The sequence below is a fragment of the Lepidochelys kempii genome, chromosome 10, assembly GCF_965140285.1.
Source record: "Lepidochelys kempii isolate rLepKem1 chromosome 10, rLepKem1.hap1, whole genome shotgun sequence".
Lineage (NCBI taxonomy): Eukaryota > Metazoa > Chordata > Testudines > Cheloniidae > Lepidochelys > Lepidochelys kempii.
This window is the reverse complement of record NC_136389.1, coordinates 51764004-51791577: the sequence shown is the minus strand read 5'-3', so window position 1 is coordinate 51791577 and position 27574 is coordinate 51764004. Positions and strand designations below refer to the sequence as shown.

The 27574-nt window shown below is 40.6% G+C and overlaps 1 protein-coding gene across 9 annotated transcripts in view; it reads right to left on the bottom strand.

Moving 5' to 3' along the window:
* The window catches only part of HERC1 (HECT and RLD domain containing E3 ubiquitin protein ligase family member 1), a 217521-nt gene that overhangs the window by 126449 nt on the left and 63498 nt on the right, over nt 1-27574 (bottom strand). For 7 of the 9 annotated variants that reach the window (XM_073303562.1, XM_073303563.1, XM_073303568.1 and 4 more), the window contains exons 8-19: nt 26161-26288; nt 24506-24650; nt 24239-24410; nt 22685-22819; nt 15925-16090; nt 12444-12569; nt 9336-9557; nt 8618-8770; nt 8315-8447; nt 6685-6876; nt 5150-5371; nt 2775-2948 (exon numbers count right to left, since the gene is read on the bottom strand). In XM_073303562.1, the coding sequence (XP_073159663.1) occupies nt 2775-2948; nt 5150-5371; nt 6685-6876; nt 8315-8447; nt 8618-8770; nt 9336-9557; nt 12444-12569; nt 15925-16090; nt 22685-22819; nt 24239-24410; nt 24506-24650; nt 26161-26288 (1968 nt within the window). The remainder of the gene's footprint in view (nt 1-2774; nt 2949-5149; nt 5372-6684; nt 6877-8314; nt 8448-8617; nt 8771-9335; nt 9558-12443; nt 12570-15924; nt 16091-22684; nt 22820-24238; nt 24411-24505; nt 24651-26160; nt 26289-27574) is intronic. The other 2 variants (XM_073303569.1, XM_073303570.1) reach the window with 2 other exon arrangements.

Below are 27574 nucleotides of genomic sequence, written 5' to 3'. Positions count from 1 at the left end.
TTACATGTTTCTAAAAGCTCTAGGGCTAGATTGTGCATTTATAAACTGCCCTGCAAAAGGGTAGTGGGATGCACCTGTGTCATCCCAGGTGCAGCACAGAGAAGAAATCATGACCCAGCCAATCACAATTCCTTCCCTGTTGCTTCCCATTTGCCCTTGGAAAAGAAAAGATGGAGAAACAAGGGGAAATGGAGAGTAATCTGTTGCTAGCCCTGACGTACGTACACACACGTGTACGTGTATGTGTGTGTAAGGGGCAAGGCTGCACCCATGCCCTCCATTCCTGCTCAAGAAAGTTAGTGGGCTCACGTATGTCTATGCACCCAAACCCAAGGTCCAGAAAGGCCATGCAGGTGCATGTACACCAAGCCATGATTTTGCCCCCTTTAGTGTTTCAGGTTCTAATTCAGGAAGTCACTTAAGCATGTGCTTAAATTCAACCCTATTCAAGATAGCATTTAAATATATACTTAAAATTTAAGCATGTGCTTCAGCCCCATCAACCTCACGTCCTTAATTACTGTCCTTATTAGGGAAGCTTTCCTGAATTAGGACCTTACTGAGGATTGCGCAAATCTTGTTATTGTGTTTTGAGTGAAATTCCCACCCTTGAAAAACTTCAGTATTGTTGCAGGCCATTTTGAGGTCCAAAAGTCAAACTTCTTGCAACATTTTTATTAAATGTCCATTTTCACATCAAACCGTGACAATTCATAATTTTAAAAATTTCATTTCTGACTTAAAAAAAGAGGACCATGAAGAAAATAGCCTGCTTTTGCTACAACCCTACCATCAAGCAAACCCAACAAAATCTAATGTGTTTTTCACAGAAGTGGATCACTGCCACAGAATCAAAAAATGTATAAACCACATTTTAAACTTTTCCAATTCCCTTGCAAACATTTATACAGCCATACTTTCAATATTAAAAGTAAGACTAATCCATAAAAGGAAATGTTCACATAGATTCATAGATATTAAGGTCAGAAGGGACCATTATGATCATCTAGTCCGACCTCCTGCACAACGCAGGCCAGAGAATCTCACCCACCCACTCCTGCGAAAAACCTCTCACATGTATATTTGGAAACTAGTTTAAATAGAACAGCAACCTATTTCATGATTAGGGCCCTACCAAATTCACAGCCATGAAAAATCGCATCACGGACCGTGAAATATGATCTTCCCCATGAAATCTGGAGCCCAGCCAGGCAGCTCCTACCATACGCAAGGCTCCAGCTGCGAGTCCCAGTTGGGGATTGAGACTTCCTCTTCCCCTGCAGGGGTCGCTCCAGGACAGACCCACCTCCAGGATTTCTCCCTAGGCTTCCGGAAGCTCTGCAGCTTGAGCTGTCCCTTCCCCTCCATCCAGGGAGGCTGTGGCTCTAGCTGTCAGCCCTCCACTGGGACACGAGATTGCGGGGAAAACTGAACCTATGGTAACTCACCCTGCCATATCCTGCAACCTCACTTCTAGGCTGCTGCCCGTGGTGGTGCTGGCTTTAGAGCTGGGTGCCCAGCCAGCAGCCTTCCTTGCTGGCTGCCCAGCTCTGAAGGCAGTGCCCCAGCCAGCAGCAGAACAGAAGTAAGGGTAGCAATCCCATGACCCTGCTACAATAGCCTTGCAACACCCCCCACCCTCACCCCCCGACCACCTTTTAGATTGGGACACCCCCCAGTCACAACACTGTGAAATTTCAGATGTAAACATCTGAAAATGTGAAACTGACTAATTTTAAAACTCCCTGGCTGTGAAATTGACCAAAATGGACCCTATTCATGATGTTATATATCGTTATGGAGCCAAAGCAGTCTTTTTGGATCTCAAACCTTATGATTAGGGCCCAGCATTTTCCATAATGATGGTATTCACATCTTGCTGCAGACTCATGATTCAAAAATCCTTTATTTTTAAAAATAATTATGATTCTAGCCATTATAGTTGCAATGCAATAGCCTTGAAAATGTGAACTGAGCCTGGCTTGACTGAATCCGCAGACAACCTGAAAGAATAGCTCTAAGAGGTGCAAAGTGACCCATTCATCTCAGAACGCCATGGATTTCCCAGCTCAGAAATCTGTTAGTTTTCCAAGGCACAATGGAATTCGCATTCCTTCAACCAAATTCTCCATTTTGCTGCAAGCAGATGCCCAATATTTTGATTTGTCCCCTGCCCAGCAAGCCTCTGCCTGCAATTGCCTCTTATTATCCAGCTTTCCTCACAAGAGAGTGTTACAGGATAACAGCACATACTCAATGTGTTGTTCCACGGAGATAGTTGGCAGGAGCCGGAAATGGAGTGCAGTTTGCAAACACTAAGTAAGGGCTGCCAGAAATGTAGGCTGGTAAGCTAGGCAATACAAAGAGTCAAAAAAAGCTGTACATTTTTTGTGGGAAACATTTCTTGAGTATTTGTTCCTGTTTTTTCTTTAAAAAAAATGAAATCAAAATTGTATTGACCCATTCTACTAGAAAAAATAGATTTATTTTATAACAATGGTTACTTCCAAATATGAGCCATAGCTGTGTCTGTGTAAGTGTGTAGTGACTGGACTGAATGGCATGACATGGCAACATAATTTATCTTGCCATGGAATTTACATATTGTTGTCACAGAGTACACAAGGCCCGGCTGAGCATGCCTGAAGCAAGCAAGTAGCTTGGCAATAGGGCTAATAGTCTGAGCACTGTAATGTCATTATTCTGCACATAAAGTTGTCTTTCAGGTTTACAAGATATGTAGAAGTCTCCTACTTCTGTTTTCATCTTCTTACCTTTACTAACAGCATAGTCTTGCATACTGAGCCAGAGACTACGGGCTGGCTCTTTTGTACAACCCAAGGCCAAATCAACAAAGACACCAATCTCAGGTCGCAGCTTATAATCAAATGGCTTCTGTTCCTCATTTCCAGAGAGGGCCACTTCCAACAGGGAACTCATGCATTTGTCTAAAGTAAGGGAAATATTTAGGTTTTATATTCTGCTGATTTTGATAAGCACATACATTCACTGATTTTGCAAGCTATTAAAGGGGTAGAAAAAGGACATCCCAATGAACACACCATCAACCCACAAGGAAAACCCTATCATCCCCGCTCTTTCTATTCCTCAGGTCATGGAATATCCCTGTCCCCAGCTGTAAAGTTACCACTTTGTGCAGAGGCCACCACCCATACTCAGTGCCATGGCTCAGTATCAGGACTCCTGCTCCTCCATATATTTCACAGGGAGATCCAGAAAGAAGGGTGACAGCCATCCCAGCAACTGCACTGTAGTTCTGCACGTGTTTCTCCTACTGCTGTATATTCATATAGGTACGCTGTGTTTTTACTTTACAGCAAAAGCTTTTTTATCCGGCATGGTGGGGGAATGATGGGTGTCGGTAGGTCAAAAATTCCAGTTAACTAAGAGGGAGGGAATTTGGGTGGGGGTGGGGGCTCAGGGCTAGGGGATGTGGAAGCGGGTGCCAGATCCAGGCAGCAGTCACCTAGGGCAGCTCCCCGCAAGCAGCGACATGTCCCTGCTGCTCTTAGGTGGAGGCGTGTCTAGGTGGTTCTGTGAGCTGCCTCCGCCCAGAGGTGCCATCCCCACAGCTTCCACTGACCGTGGGTCCCGGACAATGGGAGCTGCGCAGCCAGCACTCGGGGCGGGGGCAGCATGCAGAGCTGCTTAGCCGTGCCTCCGCCTAGGAGCAGTAGGGACACGTCACCGCTTCCAGGGAGGCACACAGAGCCAGGTAGGGAGCCTGCTGGCCTGTGCCAAGTGGATTATAAACTGGACTTTCCATTAAGATCAGAAATTCTGTTTTATAGAGCTTTCTGGTTGGTAAATGATCCTTTTTGACAGTAAATAAGAATGTTTAATGCAAATGGAAATGAGAAATAGTACATCCAAGTTGAAATGATACAACCTGGTGAAAAAAGAAAGCTTGTTATTTTTTCCCTTAGAAAACTTGAGATAGTTGATTTTTCTGTTTATAAACATCGAAGTTCCTACACTGATTAAGCACAGGAATAAATTGCCTAGGGAGGCTGTGGAATCTCCTTCATTGGAGATTTTTAACAGCAGGTTAGACAACACCTGTCAGGATGGTCTAGATAATACTCAGTCCTGCCATGAGTGCAGGGGACTGGACTAGATGACCTCTCAAGGTTCCTTCCAGTCCTATGATTCTATGATGTGCTGAAGTTTATATTTACTTATAAACATCCAATTTCCTACTTTTTCATATTAAAATATAAATAAATCAGAGAGTTCAAATGGCAAACCATACAGCACAGATCTTTCTAAATCTGATTAGACATTTCAGAACTGAACCCAAAGATTTACCATATGTGTTTTGGTGAAATGTCATTTATGCTCATTTAGCCAGAATCTCCTTAAAGGAGAAAGGGGAGGGAGGTATAGCAAAACCTAACAAATAAATTATTTCTTATAAGAAAGAAATATAAAGATTCCACATTAAATCAAATCTTACAAATGGTAAACACAATTTAATATACTACAAAAAAGGAATAAATTGACAGAGCTTAACTGGTGGAAAAGTTAGGCCAATATTTTAGAATACAAAAATGGTAGCTATTCGCAAATTTTATTCTTTTCTTCCTCCTTTCCATCCACTCCTAGGAATCCACAGGATGAGACTTGCTTCTCATAGCCAAGACCATCCTACTGTCAATCTCAATTTGGAGGCCAAAAGCATAAATTGGCTTGGAAAGAACCAGGCTTTTATATATCTGTCTACTATGAGGGCATTTTCCAAAAGCTTCTCACCATTGTTAAGATCGTTCCATCAATTGCTATGATATTGAGTGCCCTAACATAGATGCTCTGCCAAGTACAGTGTTTCCTAACCCTGCTTAGACCAAGTGTAACTGATACTCTACTTAAAATGGTATCACCTATACAAGGATTCCTAATGTTGTTAAAATCACTGTGAGGCAAGTGACAACTAAAATATGTGCATACTTAAGTTCATGAAGGCTGGAAATTAAATATCTAGATCTCCTACAGCCTACTCCTCAAGCATCTCCAAAAGTTTGTGAGGATGGCAATACCCAGGCTTGAAAGTGTGGCAATGTTAAACTGCAATGAAAAATTATAAAAGCCTACATATAGTAAGTTTACATTTAACAATGTAGCAAACTACCTAAATGAGGAATGTCCATTTCCACTCCATCACTGAACAGTGGTGTTTTCAACCAATAGGCTGTATCCTGTTCCTCAGGGGACACATGGGATCCCTGAAGCATTCCACCAAGACAGCGTCCAATAAGCAGAGCTACAGTTCTCTCTAGATCAACAAGCCATACCCAAGATTGGGCAGGCTGTGGTAAGGGCACTCCAGCAGGATCAATTACTTCAGGTCCACCTAAACCATTATAAATAATTAGTCAAAATAGATTTAGTTTTCTATTCTGAAAAACAGACTGGAACAAAACTCAATCTGACAGAATTTACTGCTTTAGAAAATCCTACCGAAGGACATACGTACATTGCTGTAGATCCTCAGGTAACTTTTTGGGAGGTAAATATTTTAGATCTTATCATTCTCCTTGGATATGACCAATTACTTACTTTTTCCCCACCTTCCTTGTATAAGAAAGATGGTTGAAAATACTGCAGTTTTACTATCAACTTTCCAATTTAGAATTTTGGGGTTCAATTCTGGTGAGAGCAGGTACAAAAGCCTTTTTTAGTTTCACTAGTAATCTATTACTTTCATAATGGTCTTCCAATTTTGTAACTAAATTTCAAAGTAGTGAGAAAACTCCTTTTGCCTCTTAGCCATTTTATTCACCTTAACACAGTCCAGAAGATATTCCTTTGTGAATCACTTTTGGAGTGTTTATTGTGAAGACATTTTGTGCATTTTGGGACAATTTTTTAAAAATATATTGTACCTGTATGTCATCATCATCTTTGCCCCATACATGGCTGAATTTCCCTCCATAAAAGTTGTCTGTTGAACTGATAAAAAATTATTCCACTGCTTCTTAAACTTTGTCCCATATTCCACTCACTCACGATTTATTTAAAAAATTGCTTTTGCAAAACCTTTGTCACATGTTGCAAACAGCATTTCTCCAAAAAGCGGTAAACACTGTCATATATAATCTGATTAGGAAATAATTCAAAGTTTGCAAATAACTATAACAATTCCCCTTCCCAAAACCCCTACCATTTCTCCCTCCATTTTGTATTTTGGAAGGAGCATAAATATTTGACAGCATTTATTCAGATAAAAGTTAGTAGCTAATCTTGTCTATTAAAGTTAATTTTATCACACTCCATACCAGAAAGCATTAATAATACTTGAAAGTCTGGATAGTATACTATATAAAGGCACATGAGGAATAACATTTTACAACAAAAGCAAAACATGTTCATGCATTACAAACTGGGTATTTTGGCCCTAATCCTACATTCCTTGTGCACCTGAAACTCCCACTGAAGTCAAAAGGAATTATAGACATGCAGGATCAAGCAATTTGTTTGTAGTGCAAAATACTTAGTTTACAGCAAGGTATCTTAATAAATTTTCAAGGTTAGAGGGGAGGCGTACTGAGACATTTTGAGATTAAAGGGACACAAAATACACAGTTTCCAATTTATAGAACATATTTACATATTCTAATTTTAACTTGCTATTTAACATTTTTCATCTGAAAAAGAACAACTTACCATGAAGCGGCCACTGTAATTCCTGATCTTCTAATAGCGCAGCAGCAGGCAACAGTCTATTAAGGCGATCAAGAGGTGGCAATAGATCTAGCAGATAACTCAGTAAAGGCCGGGCCACTGACACAGGCAGTAACAACAATGAGTTAACAATCTGGCATAGCATACTGCCAGCTGCAGATACATAAATTACATCTACAAGGAAGAAAAGGGAGGGAATGTGTGTTTATGTTAAACAAATTACATTGTTTTTTAAATTCAGCACCCAAAAATGTCTTAAAACATTTTATATTTAAATGGTTTTGGCAAGAAAAACATCCCAATTGTCCTTAAAAGTTTAATTATTCTATATGACTTCATACTGTGACATAGTAAAATGTCCTATGAAGATCACCTTAAAAATATCTTTCTAAAGCACATTTTTTTAACAAGTTTACATGAGACTATGATGCATACATAACCCTAATTTGTAACGTTTTCAAAATGTACCTGTGTTGGGTTTTTTGTTTAATATACATCACCTTAAAAAAAATCACACTTGACTAAAATATTTTTATGAATATACTACACTACCACTACAACAAGCATAACTAAAAGCAGTTAAGATTTAAAAATTCCCCTTAACTTTATCTTCACGTTTACTTTATGCACAATGTGCTATCAAATGTACCATCTGTTTTTTTCTGCTGCATCTGTGCAATTAGTCAATTTCCTGTTTGGTCAGGTTTTGCCCCACACAGCAACAAGGGACAGAAAAACATTTGAAATTTATTGGAATCTAAGTAAACAAAAATTGTCAAGTGAGCTGAGGGCATGGCTACACTTGCAGATGTAGAGCGCTGGAAGTTAAACCAGCCTTCGGAGGCTGCAGCAGGGGAAAATGCAGCCGTGTGTTTACACTGTCAGATTCAAGCGCACTGGCGTGGCCACATTAGCAGCTCTTGCAACACCACAAAGAGCAGTGCATTGTGGTAGCTATCCCAGTGTGTAAGCTGCTGCAACATGCTTTCCAACGGGGCAGGGGAGGGGGGAGAGAGTGTGACAGGGAGTGTGTTGTGTGTATGTGGGGGGAGAGAGAGTGTGGGTTTTTGGGGGGCTGAGAGCATGTCAGCATGCTGTCTTGTAAGTTCAGACAGTAGCAGATTCCTTCCCCCCAAGACACACCAGCAGCAACATTCCACAGTAATGGCTTGCTTTGTCCCAGAGCAGATAAGCATGCCTGATGTCAGAAACGGAGCTTTGAAAGGGGATATCCACATTCCTGCAGCCGATTCCAAAACAATGAGAAGAGTGGCCACTTGACTTCAGGGGACTATGGGACGTTTCTGGAGGCCAATCTCATTCACACTGATGCCTGGACGTTTCAGCTGGGGCACAGCAAACTTCATGCTTCTCATGGAGGTGGATTACCAGGACACTCCAGCTGCAGAGTCCAGGCGTTCTACGTGCCTTGCCAGTGTGGACGCGTCACGAGTTAGAGTGCCCGGGGCTGCTTTAATGTGCTCTAACTTGCAAGTGTAGCCAAGCCCTCAGAAGCAGTTGTGGTACCTGAAGTTACTTTAAACTCTTTTTTAATTAGTATATTTCAAGTTTGTGGTACCTCTTTAAACTTGACCTTTTTAGCAATATATACCTCTTAGTTTTTCCCCAACACTGCCATTCCAAGAACTTTCCTTAAGAAGAGTTGCAGAACGTGAATAGGTATCTGTAGCATGCGGCAGTAAAAGCTGGAGGTGTTTGTGTAGCAGTGCCACACTGCTAGAATTCTGGAAAAAAGAGAAACTACGTATAACAAAATAATACAAACGTATTTTAGAAGGTTTCATCATGTATTAGACAAATACACATTATTCAAATCTTATCCTATGTAGATGCTCACACAATGAAGAGGAGTAATGTTATATTTCCAGAAGATATGACCAAAAAGCCCACGTACCTCACTAACACTGTTGGTATGACAATAAGCCAGCAATTGTTTCTGCAGTGAACACAACAGCTCATGAAGATGAGCAGGTTGGCTGTTTTCAGATGATGATGTCCCAAGTAAAAACTTATCACTATTCTTTTCCAACTCTCCAAAGGCTTGATCCTAATTAGACAAAAGGAATAATCACATATTGTCCATTTTAAAATATTATAATACTCTTAGTATCTTAAAATGAAACTCTTTCACCTCCAAATATTTACAGTTGGGATTTACAAAAGAACCCAAGAAAGTCAATGGGAACTGGGCTCCTTACTCTCTTGGGTTCCTTCGAAAATCCCAGCCTACATAAATTTGGACTTCTCAGCTGATAGGCTGCATAGAAGAGTGCAGCAGAAGCCCACTGGCTCACACAAATCTGGAGGGAGGATTTATGAACCCTTTTCATCTGTCTGGGGCACCATCCTGCATCTGGGAGCAACTATATATAAACAGAAGTCAAATGCAACAATAAGTATTACAACAATAATATCAGACCCTTCGTATTAGGGATAGTAAATTAGTTTTAGTCCTGTTTTAGGGGGGAAATGAGGCTAGTGCAGGTTCCTGTTGCAGGTCTCTTGAACAAACATTAAAGGAGGAACATAATTATTTTACCCAAACGAAAGAGAATTTTTTAAAAATAACTTGATTACTACTATAAAAAATTAAAGACAAGCCCTAAACATACCGTGTAAAATCCTAAATTTCTTAGCAGAGTCTTCATTAAAATTTCAGCTAGATGAGTATCAGGATGGCTGCTCTGGACACCATATGTTTGATCAGAGAGGTTTCCATAGCCAACACATAGTGAGGAAACTTCTGTTGCATCAGATGGTGAACTATAACCAAGTAGCGAGGCTACATGGGTATGATCTTGCAAACTCGTCAGAATAATATCCAATTGCATTCTCTAAAGGAAATAATTAGATAGGAACAATTGTTCTTGTTAGACAACTTGTTAGACAACAAAGTAATGAACTTTAAAAGTTAGAAATTTTTTCCTTTAACTATTAAAACACTTGGGTAATGTAACCACCTGCTAACAAAGTTTGATGACTAGCTTTCACTGCAGATTTTCAAAGATAAGCACTCGATCAATATACTGGACTAGATGACAGTCTAAAGCAGGGATGGGCAAACTTTTTGGCCCGTGGGCCACATCTGGGTATGGAAATTGTATGGTGGGCCATGAATGCTCATGAAATTGGGGTTGGGGTACAGAAGGGGGTGTGGGCTCTGGCTGGGGGTGCAAGCTCTGGGGTAGGGCCAGAAATGAGGAGTTCAGGGTGCAGGAAGGGGCTTTGGGCTGGGGCAGGGGGCTGGGTTGTGGGAGAGAGATCAGGGCTGGGCACAGGAGGGGGTCAGGGGTGCAGCCTCTGGGCAGCGTTTACCTCAAGCAGCTTCTCGGCACACACGCGTGGAGCAGCCTTCGACCCCGCTACCTGGCTGGAGCATGGGAGCAGGGCAAGCCCCAGACCCTGCTCCCCAGCAGGAGCTCGAGGGCCAGATTAAACTGGCTGGAGGGCCGGATGTGGCCCACAGGCCATAGTTTGCCCACCCCTGCTCTAAAGATATCTAGGATGCTTTAGAGAGAATTAACTCAATATTCCCATCATTCAGGGGGACAGAACAGATGCCAGACTAGAAGATCCTCTCCAACTCAGTCTTAAGAAACTGTGGCTAACAAATTCACAATGCTCTTCATAATGACTTAGCAAAACAACAGTATAAATGAAGCTCAAGCAGAAAAAATTCAGTAAATTTGTATTATTTATGGCAATTGTGAGGTCTAGAGGTTTAAGCGAACAATTACAAACCACAGAAGAGAGCACATAACTTCATGGAAGAAGATGAAAAAAGCAACTTAGAGTCACCATATCCTACAGTCAACCTTTTCCAGCTTTGTATTGTGGTACTCTCAGTACACAAGGTTTTGTAAAAGACAGAATGGGTAAAGGAAAGAAGAATTTTGTTTCTAAACACTTTTCACTACAACATTTTAGTGTACTGCTCATGTCATACAATTTAGAATGTAAGAATCTTCTTTTAATCTGTAGACCACACTACTTTTGCTAACTGTATAATCAGTGTCAGACAATTACTAGGCATAACCAACAGTTACATTGTTAAATATCCTTGGTGTCATCTCAGCATGTTGGAATCAGATTTTACAGAGTTTTGTACAATTCTCAATGCATTAATAAATAAGGTATCCATGCAGTATACCCATATTTTAGTTTATTCTGTCTGTAACATCCACCTTGTCATAAATCATTCACTTGATTCAGTGCAGCCTTTTGAAAGCCAAAACTGCCCATTAAACTGCCTATATTTAACCCAGCCAAGCTTCACTCATCTGACTGTACGATATCCTAACTTATACCATGCTTCCATATAACTTTGGACAAATCTCATACTTAAGTTTTAATTCCTTTGACCAAAAAGTGAGAGTTACATTAACAAAAGTACACTAATGTGGATGTACTTATGAAATCCTTTAAACCTATCCCAATGCCTTTGTTCTGAGATGCTCCACACTGCTTGTCTGTATGCACTGTAATCACTATCAGTTAACAGGGGATAAGTTAAATTATAAGGAGTAGCGAAAACTCCAGTCTACTAACTATTATACAGGAGGTCAGGCTAGATGGTCACAATGGCCCCTTCTGGCCATATAATCTATAAATCTATGAAGATACCAGGGTTCTTAGTTTGTGCTGGCCCTAGTGTACTGTACTTTGAGAAACAATCTTCCAGTTTTGTTAGAATTCGTACTCATAATTCTGACATCATTCTAGTACACTGTATACTCCATAGTACTCAAGTTTAAAGGCCGTGATTATCCTATGTGACAGCTGCCCAATGTTATTTTAAACTTAAGGCTCAAATGCTGAAGACCCACAGTTCCCATCCATTTCAAATCAGGGAAAGGTCTTTTTGTTCTGTGTCTGTAGCATGCCTAACACAATGGGGTCCTGGTCCATGACTAAGGCTCCTAGGCACTACAGTAATAAATAACTAAAACAAACAAACAAAGGTCTGTCTTTAACTTCCCACTCTATGATGGGGTGGGCAAGAGGAATGTCTCAACAGGATATTCCCCACTCCTCAAATGAAGCACTGCTAAATGTAACTCCTCTGCCCAGCAGTAAATCACTAGGCCTGCTTTTCTTCTTTCCCACAAGGAAGGAAAGGTATACAGAGAACCTGGTCTGAAGCACACTCTACTCCAAGATACCACTGTAGCTTATGCTCACTCATTTCACTAATAGAAGTATAGGATCTTTACCACTGGGGTTTGGGTTATAAACATTATGGGGAAGGATAGCCATCCACACACACTGGATAGCTGAGATTTAGGCTCCTGGACTACACACCCCGTGAGGAGTTAAAATTTGTATTCTGTTCCTGATTCTACGATTGACTTGTTGGATGACACTTGGCAAGTCATCCAACCCTTTTGTGTTAATCTCAGTTGCTCACATTTGTAAAAAAAGGGACAGTAATACTTATCCACTTTTGGAAAGTGCTGTAAAATCTATGTATAAAAAGCATTACACAAGTATTCTGATTATTAGTACAGAACCACAAGATCTAATTCCAGCACTTTTCCTTACTTTTGAAAAAAGATTTAGGGCACCGGCAACATAAGATTTTTAAATTTACATTGTTCAGATTTGTTTAATTAGATTGGCTCTCAACAGCAATTGACCTTCAAACTGCTCCAGGTGTATCTTCTAATATAGGTATTCACATAATTACTTTCAAAGGGTGACATAGTTTTACAAGGCCTTACCTGTCCCTTTGATAAGCTCTCCCATCTATCAGGGCCTTGGGGTAGAAGAGAATGCAGCAATTCCATTCTTTCTCGCAAGGGAGGCAGTAGCATAGTTGCACCTACTGACAGAGTCTCAATTACAACCTAACATGAAAGGAGAGGGGGAGACAACACTTTATATTTTGAAATATTTTTCTATCAACATAATGGCTCAGGGACTCATTCACCTGCACATCTACTCATTTGATAGATGCCATCATGTGCCAGCAATGCCCGTCTGCCATGTACATTGGCCAAACTAGACAGTCTACATAAAAGAATAAATGGACACAAATAGGACATCAGGAATGGTAACATAGACAAGCCTATAAGAGAACACTTCAATCTTCCTGAACGTTCTATAACAGATTTAAAAGTAGCCATACTTGAACTAAAAAACTTCAGAAACAGACCTCAAAGAGAAAAGGAGTACTTGTGGCACCTTAGAGACTAACCAATTTATTTGAGCATAAGCTTGAAGTGAGCTACAGCTCACGAAAGCTTATGCTCAAATAAATTGGTTAGTCTCTAAGGTGCCACAAGTACTCCTTTTCTTTTTGCAAATACAGACTAACACGGCTGTTACTCTGAGACCTCAAAGAGAAACTGCAGAACTAAAATTCATTTGCAAATTTAACACCATTAATTTGGGCTTGAATAGGGACCGGGAGTGGCTGGCACACTACAAAAGCAACTTTCCCTCTCCTGGAATTGACACCAACTCATCAATTATTGGAAGTGGACCACACCCACCCTGATTGAATTGGCCCTGTCAACACAGGTTCTCCACTTGTGAGGTACCTCCCTTCTCTTCATGTGTCAGTATAATAAATGGTTGTATCTGTAAGTTTCACTCCATGCATCTGAAGAAGTGGGTTTTTTACCCACAAAAGCTTCTGCCCAAATAAACTGGTTAGTCTTTAAGGTGCCACCGGACTCCTTGTTGTTTTTGTAAATTTGGTTAGTGCACTAGCTTTTCTTATTTTCTAGGAATGTGTGTTCAAACCCTGATTGAGCCCAAACTGATCACAAATAATAGCAAATTACTTAATTTCTTCCTAGTTCTTTCAAAATACATCAGTAAACCACCCAAATATTAACACAATTTGGTATGATTGGTAGTCCCTGCTAAAGAGAGGCCTATGGCTGGAAGAGCAGTTTTATGTATTTAAGATGTAGGACAATATCCACACATCCTAACATACTGCATCTTTCACTTGTGTCTTTTTAAGCTTTTTAGAGCAGAGACTTTATTTTTACCAGTTTACACAGCACCACCCACACTTGGCTCAAATCACAGTGGTGCCCTAATGGATAGTAAGGCTGCTTTGAAAACTGCACCTAAAGCGGGCCTAAAATTCCACCCTATAATTACTTTAGTCTCAAAATTTAACAACTCACTCAAGAGTGATTTATTTCCACATAATTTTTTGTTCAAAAAGATTCTAACTTCAGCAGAGGAAAGAGTTTGCAAAATGAGCTAGTGCTGAAAATTCAGACTTCCTCACTTTTTCAGACTAGTACAACTACAGAACCAGTGTCTTGACAAAATCCAAAAATTACACAATAATAGGACCAATTTAAATTTAAAGTAGGGCTGTCCATTAATCAGTTTTAATCGCACTGTTAAACAATAGAATACCAACTGAAAATTATTAAATATTTTGGATATACATATACACACACACACACACACATATATAGTATTCTGTGCTGTAATTGAAATCAAAGTGTATATTATTTTTATCACAAATATTTGCACTGTAAAAATGATAAAATAGTATTTTTCAACTCACCTCATACAAGTACTGTAGTGCAATCTCTTTGTAGTGAAAGTGCAACTTACAAATGTATTTTTTTTTGTGTTACGTAATTGCACTCGACACAAAACAATGTAAAACTTTCTGAGCCTACAGGTCCACACTGTCCTACTTCTTGTTCAACCAATCGCTAAGACAAACAAGTTTGTTTACATTTCCGGGTGATAATGCTGCCCTCTTCTTATTTACAATGTCACCTGAAAGTGAGAACAGGCATTTGCATGGCACTTTTGTAGCCGGCACTGCAAGGTATTTACAAGCCAGATATGATAAACATTCGTATGCCCCTTCATGCTTCAGCCACCATTCCAGAGGACATGCTTCCATGCTGATGACGCTTGTTAAAAATATAATGTGTTAATTAAATTTGTGATTGAACTCCTTGGGGGAGAATTGTATGTCCCCTGCTTTGTTCTACCCGCATTCTGCCATTTATTTCATGTTATAGCAGTCTCAGATGATGACCCAGCACATGTTGTTCGTTTTAAGAACACTTTCACTGCAGATTTGACAAAATGCAAAGATGGTACCAACGTGAGATTTCTTAAGATAGCTGCAGCACACGACACAAGGTTTAAGAATCTGAAGTGCCTTCCAAAAAACGGAGAGGGACGAGGTGTGGGGCATGCTTTCAGAAGTCTTAAAAGAGGAACACTCTGATGCAGAAACTACAGAACCTGAACTACCAAAAAAGAAAATCAACCTTCTGTTGGTAGCACCTGTCTCAGATGATGAGAATGAACATGAATCAGTCCGCTCTGCTTTGGATGGTTATCGAGCAGAACCTGTTATCAGCATGGATGCCTGTCCCCTGGAATGGTGGTTGACGCACGAAGGGACATATGAATCTTTAGCTCATCTGACACACAAATATCTTGTGACTCCACCTACTACAGTGCCATGCGAATGCCTGTTCTCACTTTCGGGTGACTATTGTAAACAAGAGGTGGGCAACATTTACTCCTGCAAATGTTAACAAACTTGTTTTTCTGAGCGATTGGCTGAAGAAGAAGTAGGACTGAGTGGACTTGTAGGCTCTAAAGTTTTACAATGTTTTGTTTTTGAGTGCAGTTATTTTTTTGGTACATAATTCTACATTTGTAAGTTCAACTTTCATGATAAAGAGATTGCACTACAGTACTTGTATGAGGTGAACTGAAAAATATTTGTTTTTTACAGTGCAAATATCTGTAATCAAAAATAACAATATAAAGTGAGCACTGTCTACTTTGTATACTGTGTTGCAATTGAAATCAATATATTTGAAAATGTAGAACATCCAAAAATATTTAATAAAATTTCAGCTGGTATTCTGTTGTTTAGTAGTGCGATTAAAACTGCAATTAATCGTGATTAATTTTTTGAGTTAATCGCGTGAGTTAACTGAGATTAATTGACAGCCCTAATAATATAGCTATATAAGTACGATAAAAAAGCCAACTGAAGTTATACTGAGGTTCAGATATCTATTCATCATCAATAACTATTTAACAAACTGGCTCAATTTACAACTCAAAACTGGATTTTAAATCAGTAAATCAAATATTGATAATAATAAGGTACCATTTTTACAAAATATCTTTTCTGATCTTAACTATACATCAAAGAGAATTAGATGTGAATTAAATAAAATTACTTACTTCCTGTATTTCATCTGGGACAGAGGAGTCCATCAACCTAAACAGCAAATTCCGAAGTGGGCCTGCCTGCCTTCCAAGAATGCTAGTAGCTACTCCTCCAGCTAACGCAAGAGCAAGATGATTAGAAAGTAACTTCAGGCACAACTTGAGGAAACTGTGATGTTCTCTGCAAAACAAAATGTTGTTGTTAATCTTGCCTGTAAATCAGCTTTGACACAATACAAGTTTAGGTCCCATGGGGGAACCGGGTCTTATACATGAGAATATAATCTTTCCAGGCCTCTCAAAAATCTTATTGATATTCTAATATAAAAGACAGATTGGTTATCCACCTGAGGGTGGAAGGCCGAGATAGCTGCTAGGTGGACCTTTATCGAGCTAATGGCCAAAACCTTGCCGTTTTAGGCACAAAAGATAGACCAAGATATGCAGGATTGAAGAATGCATTGGCGAAACTGCAGAACCAGACCAACTAGAGAAACACTTCCACTTAGAGAGGCAAGTAGACTTAGTAGATAGTATTCTACTATCCAACAGCACATCTTGAAACTCTTTTGAACACATTTGCTTCCTAGAATCTAACTATGGAGCATCCATGCTGCTAGATGGAATGTCTGCAGGTTTGAATGGCGCAAGCGACCAGAGTTTTGAGAAATCAGATCCGGGTCCAATGGAAGTGGTATCAGCTTTCACCAAAAGGGACAGGAGGTTGCTAGACCAGCGCAACAGGAAAGCATCTGTCATGGAACCCAGACTGTGACCCTGTAGGGAACAAAATTGCTGGCATTTCCTCTTGTATCTCACTGCAAACAGGTCTACCTGGGGACTCCCCCAGAGCTGGAAAATGGATCTGGTTACATCAGAAGGGACCACTCGTGGTGACTCGTAAATGACCTGCTTAGATAATCTGCCAACGCATTCTGTACTCTGAGAAGGTAATAGACATTGAGATAAATTGAGCTAGCAACGCAAAAATCCCATAAACAAATTGCATCTTGGCAGAACAGGGATGAGCAGGCCCCTTCTTGTTTGTAGAAACAGAACAATGCTGCTGTGTTGTCTGTGATAGTGAGCAGGCGTCTTCCCTTGATATGGGGTAGAAAACCTGACATGCCAGCCAGATAGCTGCCAACCCCCTGATATTTATGTTAAGAGTTAGGTCCTTTGTGAACCATATCCCCTGTGAGTGAAGGAACCCAGACAAACCCCTCAACCTACGGCAGATACATCCATTACTAGCATTAGCCATGGTTGAGGAGGGACAAATGGAACTCCTATGCAGACGTTAGTGGGGTTCGTCCATCAATCTACAGTGTCTAAAATGTGAGGGGGGGGGCCCTTGACCATAGTGGTCAGATGGTGACAGCACAGCAAAAATACTGAGGCCAGCCAACCTTGTAGAGTCCTCAGATACAATCTGGCATACCAGACTATATATGTACAAGAGGCTGTTTGTCCCAGACGCCTCATACAATTCCATACAGTTGTGATTGGGTAAGTCTTGAGATCTAAAATGATGGACTGAGTTGTCTGAATCCTTGTCTCTGGAAGGAAAAAAATGGTTACCTAACTCTCTAACTATTGTTCTCTGAGATGTGCTGAACAAGTCCATTCAACTGTAGGTTTGTGCATGCCTCATGCACAGCTGTCAAAGATTTTTCCCTTAGCAGTACCCATCAGGGCAGGGCAAGGGCCCTCTGGTGCCTTGTGCCACTGCACGCATGCATAAAGAGGCACGCTGCCCCCAACCTTCCTCAGTTTTTTCACACCAGAAAGACTCTGATAAAGAGGGGAAGGCAGGCAGGTCATGGAATGAACATGTGCAACGCATTTTGAAGAACAGTTACAGAAAACCAGTTTTGCTTCTTCGAGTCATTGCACATGTCCATCCTACTGTAGTGATTCACAAGCAGTTCAAACTGGCAGGGGGCTCAGAGTCTACTTAAACGAGGATTAAAGGACAACTTGTCCAAACCTGGCATCCTCTCTGGATTGATGAGATATGGCATAGTGAGAGGCAAACGTATGGAGCAATGCCCATGTAGCTGCCTTACATATATCCAGAACTGGAACCCTAACCTGCAACCTGGTTGAGTGAGCCATTACTCTACTCGGAGGTGTGATGTCAACCAGCTGGTAAGATAAACAAAAGCAGCTGGAGATCCAGGCAGAGATCCTCCAAGTTGAGACTGGTTGGCCCTTTACTCTATCTGAAATGATGAAGAAGAGTTTAGTCGAAGACCTGAATGACCTAATCCAGTCTTGATAAAAGGTCAAAGCTCTTCTAACATCAAGAGTATGAAGCATTTCTTTCCCTTTACAGGAATGACACTTTGGAAAAAACGTTGGTAGATAATCTCGTGATTTAAATTCAATTTGGAGACCACTTTAGACAGGAATTTAGGGTGAAGCCAAAGTAAAACCTTGTCCCTAAAGAAAATTGTATAGGGAGGCTCTGACACTAAAGCTCATAGCCAAGGTTATGGCAACAAGGAAAGCTACTTTCACTGACATGTGTAACAAGAACAAGTTGCAAGCAGCTCAGGGGGTGGGGAACATCAACTTTGCTAGTACTAAACTTAAGCTCAACTGTGAAATATGATAAACCTATAGCTATAACTGAACAAATCCTTCAGAAACCTGATGGACATGGGATTTGAAAAAAATTGATCCGTTATCCACAGGTAGATGGAAAGCGGATACCACTCCCAGATGAACTCTAATCAAACTAAGAGCCAATCCTTTAAGAACAAAAGATAGTCCAAGACGTGGCTAATCAGATCTTGAGCTAGAGGAATGCGCCTCTGAGGGACCAGGTATAAAATCTCTTCCATTTAGCAAAGTAAGCAGACCTAGTGAAGGCTTCCTGCTATTCAGTAGGACTTCCTGTATCCCTTTAGAGCAAACTTGTTCCAAAGTTGTCACCCACAAAGAATCAACACAATCAGCTAGAGAGCTTGAAGCCTGGGATGAAGAAATAAACCGTTGTGCTGGGAGATAAGATACACCTCTCTCAGGAACAACAGTTGAGGTCTGACTGATTTTCAACCCTATTAGCGATATCAATGTTGATGGGGCTATGCAGGGGCTATTAGAACAAGGTGAGCAGAATCTTGCTTACCTTTGGATAAGACTTTCAGCTGAGGCCCCCTCGGGGAGGAAAAAGATGACTTTTGTTTTTTCTTGCTGCAAACATGCCCACTTTGGGAGTTCCCCACTGCTGGAATATGGATCTGGAAATGCCCAGTCAGAGAGATGACTTGTGGTGGCCTGTGAACAACCTGGTCAGGTGGTCTGCCAGAGAGTTTTGAACTCCTGGAAGGTAAGGTGCTTTCGGGTTGATGGAACTGATAATGCAAAAGTTCCATAGGAGGATTGCTTCCTGGCATAACATTGTGGATCAGGCCCCTCCTCGTTTGTTTACATAAAACATAGTTGCTGTGTTGTCCATGAGCACCAATAAGTTCCACGTCCTGATGTGTGGAAGGAATGCCATGTAAGCTAGGTGGATGGCACAGAGCTCCCTAACATTTATATGGAGTCAGATCCCGGGGAGACCAATGCCCCTGACTCTAAGTGAGCGTCAGTTGTGGAGGGGCAAAGGGAACTCTCTTGCAAACATCAGCAGAATCTATCCACCAGTCCAGGGAGGATAAGACCCCATGGGGATACTTGAACCACACTGTCTGCATGATAACAGGCTGGTGAATACACCGAGGCTATCCCACCCTGTAAATGTCTGAGGTGCAGTCTGGCATGCTGTATCTCGTAAGTTCATGCTGCCACGTGACCTAGAAGTTTGAGGCAGTTCCAAACTTTGATGATAGGATGCACCTTTAGACCTAGAGCAATAAGACACAGCTTGGAACCTCTGCTACGGTAGGAAAGCCCTGGCTTTTGTAGAGTCCAGGACTGCCCCAATTAATTCTATTCTTTGTACAGACGGCAGGACAGATTTCTATGCATTGATTAGTAGCCCCAGTACATCAAAAGTGGATTGAATACTGCCAATGCTGGAAAGCACCTGAGATCTGGACCAGGCTCTTACTTGCCAGTCAGGTAAGGAAACACATGGACTCCTAACAGTCAGGATGATGGTGCAGAGGCCATGGTCCTAGCAGCCGAGTCAGCTGCATCCAAATCAGCCTGCAGTGAAGTTCTTCCCATCAACTTCCCTTTATCGACCAGAGAAAGGAACTTCTGCTTAGTCTCCTCAGGCAACTTGTTCTTAGATTTTACAATAACATCACAGATCTTAAAATCATATCACCCTAATAAAGCCTGTTGGCTGGTGATTCTAAGCTATAACCCTGCCATAGAATACATTTTTCTCAGCAAGTCCAGCTTTTTTGCATCCCTTGACTTAGGGGTAGATGCCGGATTCGCCTAGCACTCCCTCTCGTTGGCAGCCGAGACAACCAGTCACCCTGGAGGGGCCTGGGAATAAAAATGCTCAAAACCCTCGGTGGCCACAATACCTGCACTCCACTAGCTTTGCTGTGGGAGGGAGGAGAGTTTGCCAGAGAGCCTTGTTAGGTTCTAAAATTGCTTCATTAATTGGCAGAGCCACTTGAGATGGAGCAGCAGAGGCATCGACGAGGCAGTGAGAAGATTCCCTAACTGCCTCCACCTGAATATCTATGGCCAAAAGCCCCCCTTTTTTAAGAGCTCCTGGTGAGCCTTGCAGTCATCAGGAAGAGGCAAAAACACCCCCAAAGAAACTGCTTCATCTGGAGAGGAGGATGAAACTAGCCCAGATTTAGGCTGTGCCTCCTTGGTTAGCTGTCCTGACAGATGTTCCTCAACACTTTCTTCCTGCTCAGTACCAGACTCAGTAGCAGGTTCAGGAGGGGATCGATGAGTTGATTTCCCACGTCTATCCAAGGAAACTGAATGTGACTGACATAGGGAGGATTCAGAAGGGGAAGGAAACCCTGACTCACAAGTTCAGAAAGGCCAGTGAAAGAGTGCTGGACCCTAGTGTCACAGGTCACATGTCCATGTCAGCACCAGTTTCAGGGTCTTACAAATACCCCAAGTGGTAAGGTCTAGGACAGGCGTAGGCAACCTATTGCACGTGTGCCAAAGGGGGCATGCGAGCTGATTTTCAGTGGCACTCACACTGCCCGGGTCCTGGCCACCAGTCTGGGGGGCTCTGCATTTTAATTTAATTTTAAATGAAGCTTCTTAAACATTTTAAAAACCTTATTTACTTTACATACAACAATAGTTTAGTTATATATTATAGACTTATAGAAAGAACTTCTAAAAACATTAAAATGTATTACTGGTACGCAAAACCTTAAATTAGAGTGAATAAATGAAGACTTGGCACACCACTTCTGAAAGGTTGCCGACCTGTGGTCTAGGAGAAGAGTGGCAAGACACACTTTGCACCTGGGAAACATAAGAGTCAACCTCCAAGTCAGAAAAGTTGCTTTCTCCTGACCACAGAGGGGCCAATCCAGTCGGCTCCGGGAACTGGTGCCAGGAGTCCAGGGAAAAGCAAAGACAAGACATTATTGCTTGCTTACATCTCTACAGTACCAAAGAATAAGAGCTCCAGAATGGAGCTGACTTGATGCTGGGCACTATACTGAGGAAGCTGAAGTCAAGCGGTCTACCGCTACAGGAGGAGTGATCTCCTGCACTACTGTGGAGACCGGCACCAATAAGCTCAGCAAGCCTCTTGCAGCTTGAGGGTGAAGATGGTACTGGGACAGTCTCTGACTGGTAGACAAGATATATAGATAGTGCCAAAGATGATGAAGATGCTGCTTTGGACTCTAGACTTGATAGTGCCTAGCTCAGCACTTGATCGATGTTGATCGATGAGTTGAGGAGTGATTTGATTTTAACTGCACTCTATTCAACACTCTGTTCCCTTTCTTGGAAGGCTGAGGGACCAGAGAGATCTGCCTCTCCCAGCAGTGTCCTTGGAAGCCTTCTACTTTTTCCTTGGCAGTGGTGATGGAGAGCAGTGCCGCATCACACTTGGTGCACGTCTCACAGATGCTGAAGTTCTTGGTACCATCTCTGACCGAGAAGGCGCTGAAGGTGGTCTCAGAACACCTCCATCAAAAGAAACTTCAGCCTACCCTCTCCATCTTTCTTAAGCTTGAAGTTCTTGCAAATCTGGTACTGATCCCTAATATAAGACTCATGCTAGCACTTCAAACTAGAGTGCGGGTTTCTCACAGGCATGGGCTTAAAGCACTCCAGACAGGGCTTGAATCCCAGTGCCCAATGCATCCCTTGGTACCAATAATGGAACCCCAAACTTGGCGAACTGAGAATAAATTAACTCAACAAATACTAACTAACCCTAATGACTAAACAAATATGTAATTACATGTAAGAAAAAACAGCTGAGAGCACTTGTTAAAGCAAAGCCAACAGATTAAAACAATCATCACAGGCAGTAAGAAGGAACTGAGGGGGGCCAGGGGCAGCTCCTCCCTGAATACATGTATGCAGTGGCTTGCTACTGCACAAGGCACACAAGCTACCTCGATGTGTACCACTGAGGGGAAAAAATTTTGACAATGGTCCTTGGGATGTACACACACCAAGAGCGAAATGCACATGTGTAATCACCCAAAGAAGAGTAGTTTGATTTTTGGCATTGAAAAAAATATTGTATTGCAAAACAAAATATATCTGAAATGCAAAGGCTGTTTAATCCAGGAAACCAAAATCCCAAATCTTTACTATTAAAAACAAAAAAACAAAACCAAATATGTATATACTGTATAGATACCTTGATGAAGGGAAAGGAAGAGGAGGAATCTCACTGTTAATTTTATCACAGTACCGCTCAAGAAAGGAGCGCAGATGGGAGAAGGTACTTTCTTCCAGGTCTACACAATAAGGTCTGTGCCATGCAACAACTTGTCTGGAATCAAACATAAGAAATGCATGAAGTACACTGAAATAAATGTACATGTAAAACATGCAACTATCTGTATAATAAATTAACAGTTACAGTAAATTAATACGGTTGTCACGTCAAGGACACTATCATTGCATTCATAGGCAGCAGGGACACTTGCTGGGATTATCTGGGTTTCTCTCACTTAATTCTCTGCCATTGCAGGGACCTCAGTCCCTCCTATTCTCTGCCTGTGGCACATAACCGTTTAGTGTCCTGTGGGCTATAATACATAGGTCTAAGTTTGGTTGTTGGGTTCAGTGACTCTGAGTAGTGTTGGTGGCCTGTGATATACAGGAGGTCAGACTAAATGATATGGTGGTTCCTTCTGGCTTAAAACTCTAAGGTTTTGGCTCATAGCTTGACCTAACAAAATAGTTATCTGATTGGGGCAGAAAATCTTCCTGATTCTTGTAGCTAGTTTCTCTTTTTTCTGTAAATGTCTCTCTGAATCAAACACTGAGCAACTAAAACAAAATATGTGCTTTTATGGGTACCTCAAATATAGGGACATGGGATTTTTTTTGAAGCTGATTCTTAGAGGAGCTGTAAAACATTCTCAAAACTAGTTTGGCATCATGAAAGTTACTAATTAACTACAGAAATTTTGACATAATACTGACAGTTTGAAGGGATGCAGTCATTTGATGTTATATGAAATTAACTAATTTTTGAAATTCCAATTTCCACTATAGCTCCCTTTAAAACAGAAGGTTTTGAAAAAAAAATTCTGTCATCCTTAAAAAAATTGTTAAGAGTTTCTCTAGTTCTATGTTGCTTTTTATCAGGGTCTTCTCTGTTAAACTGCTTCAGCTTCAAGCATGGACAAGGCCTAACAAACAATTTTTAAAAACTGATTTAGGTCAACCAGAGCGAACACCTACATGGACACACTTATTTTGATGTTAGAATGGCTTATTTCAGTTAAGTAATAACAATTCCCAATTAAGTTAAACTAAAAAAGCCTCTCAAACTGAAGTGTGTCTATCCTTGAGGTTTGTTTACACAAGACGTGAGACATTTTTTTCCTTGCTAATAGATTATACAGGGAAACAATGTAACTGACACAAAGTGCTGTCATATCCACAAAATAAACAAACTTGAAAAACAATTATTTTTCAACTTTTCAGTTTTATTAACCTTAAATGTTCTTTGTCCAATAGTAGGTACAAAGCTTTCAGAGAAAATATTTCTGAATTGACAGTGTCCCTATCTGTTATAGCTGTTAAACACGAATCACAATGATAAAAAAAACCAAAACAGAAAATCTTTAAAGCATTATAAACAGAACTATTGCAATACTGTGATGTACAATGCTGTTAACAAGTACAATTAAAAATTTTAACATACATCAGGTTATTTTTATAAAATGTAGTATTTTACCTGTCCCTTGGAAGGGCTGTCCAGGCAAGGCTATGCGACGTGCCAGCTGAAATCTGTTGAATTGCTATTCCGTCTAAACCACTTACTTTCTTTGGTTTAGTAATGGGACCAGTGGAATTTCCCTGACCGCACTGTCCCATGGAATTGTTACCCCAAGCATAAACTTCATTATCTAAAGAGATAATCAAAGAAGGAAATAAAATGTGTGGCTCAGTGTCTTTTAATCAAAGATGATTATAAACACCCTATATACCATATTTATATTACCATGAGAGAGTGCCAAACAATGGCTGTCACCAATTGACGTATCAACTATTCTTGTAGCAGCCAGCTCTTCAATCAGCTTGGGTCTAAGAGCAGTAGCTTCTGAAGAACCACAGCCTAGGCATGCACCACAGCCCCACGCATATACCTAAAAACACAAATATACATATAGGTTTCAAACACAATATTATTGGTATTTGTCAAGAGACAGAGCTACAGAAGACTGTGTGTGTGTAATTACTGCAATTATACCTGTAATTGCACAAGCAAGTTATGTATGTATACTTGTATTTATGCACTCTGTACAAATCTGGACTCTGATATACCCACTTATATAAAAATTCCTGACTGCTTCATAAATTAATTATACACATTATGCCACGGAAAATTCTTCGGGATAACAATTCTCCAATATACAACACAAGAAAAAATATTTGAGAAATTAAATGACCTCAAACCTCCATAATTTCCAAAATCATCATTACACATAAGCTATAAAAGATTATTCTTCTGTTTTTAGTCCCAACATTATTTGGTATATAAAACATCCTGTTGGGGGTAAATTTAATCCAGAATTCCTTCCCATTTGTAGGCTTAAATTTCATTCAATCACACCTCACAATACCTTTACAAACAAATCAAAACAAATACTAAAAGAGTTGCAATTACATGTTAAGTAACTGGGGTTAAAAGAGATTTTAGTAAGGGTGATGGACAAATATGGCTGTTGAAATTTAGCAAACAATGCAACAATCAAAATTTATCTGAAATATATGTATAAACCTTAAAAAATTATTTTCTTTGGTTATCAAGACCCTTGGGACCACAGACCTTTTCTTTACTATCTGACATGGACAGGAATGGACTGCTGAATCCGGGCCCAAGTACATATATGGCTTTATATAAACAATGTATTCAAACCTATTACTATATATGCTGTAATGTTCATTAAGACTATGAAATACTCTATATAACAGCTCCACATTTCTGTATTACCCTTTAAAAGAGAACCTTTGCAAGACTGGACCTTTGGTGTTTTGCATTTATAATACAGAAATGTATACTAAATATACAGATAGAAATTATAAAATGTAGTTCTAGTCTGTAAAGATAAACATATATTCTTTTTCTATATATATTATAATCTTGGGAATTTTTTCCCTATAGACTGAAGAAGTCATGTGGCACTTGAATATTATACTACAGCTATAGTATATTACTGGAAAACAGAAATAATTGTTATGTATGACAACTACGATTATAAACTATGATATTAGTTACCACTTGTACCAATTTTGATCTTGAGGAAGGATGACAGCACTGCATGAATTATTGTGTGATAGATCCTAGATATGTTAATAAAGTTGTGGCCTAGTTAAACCACACTCCTGGTGTCTTGTCTTTCTTCCAGCTATGCTTGGAACAAATTATACTTCTCTAAATTGTATTTCTCTAAACAGAGCATCTATGCTAAGTAAAATTTTACATACCTGTTGTATAACATTTAAGATTTTTTTTGGTTTTAAAGTGTCTCAAAGGCGTATATTCCTTTTCATAATTTTAACCAAAATAATAACCATACACATTTAAATAACAAGTCTCGGGCATCTTGTCAAACAGCAAGACTGTCGTTCAAGTAAAAATATCTTTTTGCCTACCTGTCCTGTTGATGTCAAGGCAAGTGAAGATTGGCTCCCAGCACATACTTTGCGAATGAACATTCCTTGTAAAGCTTCTATAACCTTAGGTTTATATACTCTATTGGTATCACCATGGCCGAGTTTACCTATCAGACAGACACATAAGGTAATATTAGACAAAAGTAACCTGCAGTTATGACAGTTATGTGAAGATTTAACTTCCCAAACAAAAGCCTTTTAGATTTCTAAACATTTGCCTCAGTGTTTCTCTTTGGTAGGTAAGTGTTTTGCTTTATTTTTAAATTACTTTATTGCTATTCAGTAGAAGGAAGCATAGAGGTTGTAGTAGATGTTTACTGAACACACACCTAGCAGACTAAACTGAGTTTTTTCACTAATGTGTTGCTTAGCTCCTCATTTTGTGATCTGTCATTTACTTAAGTCTTCTTAAATGTGAAGCCTTAGCATGTTTAGTAAAACAAAAATCCAACTCTATTTTTTTTTTTAACTTAAAGGATGGCCTGAAAAGTTTTTCTGAAGTTTTCTAACAGTCCTTCATACGTTAATATGTCTGTTTTTAAGCCCTTCACATAATTTTAAGGTTTTCTGTCTTTTCTTCCTCGAAGTTTCTCTTTTGAATTCAGCCCTTTGCCCTCAGAAGTTCACGTAATGTCATTTTCTGTGAAAGAGCAGTTGTGACCGGGTGTATAAACCCCACACTAGACCTGAAGTTAAAGCGCAACCATAGGCCCAAACGACCCAGCCCAGCTGCAACTGCAGAACATATTTCAGATGGAGGAGGGAACTTAAAAGGAAAGCAGACAGTTCAGAAGGGGGTTGAACAGGCAGGGATAAGGACCTGCCTTGGGAGCTGCTGCAAAGGGGTACTACAGGAGCTTTCATCTGGAGAAAAGGAGCCTAACTGCTCTGCCCAGACAGAGCAAAGGACAGTCCAGTCCATATCTTTCTCTTTTACTGGTCCACCACAGTAAAAAAAACGGTTACTTACTTTGTCGTAACTGTTGTTTTTCGAGATGTGTTGTTCACGTCCATTCCACATTAGATGTGTGCGCACTGCATGCACGAGCGTCGGAAACTTTTTCCCTTAGCAGCTCCCATTGGGCCAGCGGGCCCCCTGAGTGGCGCCACTGCGCCCCGCATATATACCCCTGCTGGCCCGACCCCCTCCAGGTCCTTCTTGCTGGCGACTCCAACAAAGGGGTAGGAGGGTGGGTGGTGGAATGGATGTGAACAACACATCTCGAAGAACAGTTACGAGAAAGTAAGTAACCGTTTTTTCTTCAAGTGCTTGTTCACGTCCATTCCACATTAGGTGAATTACAGCTTACCTCTGGAGGACGGTAGGAGTCACGGAACAACTGCTCGGAGGACCGCTCTGCCAACTGCCACGTCCTCTCTGGCCTACTGGTTG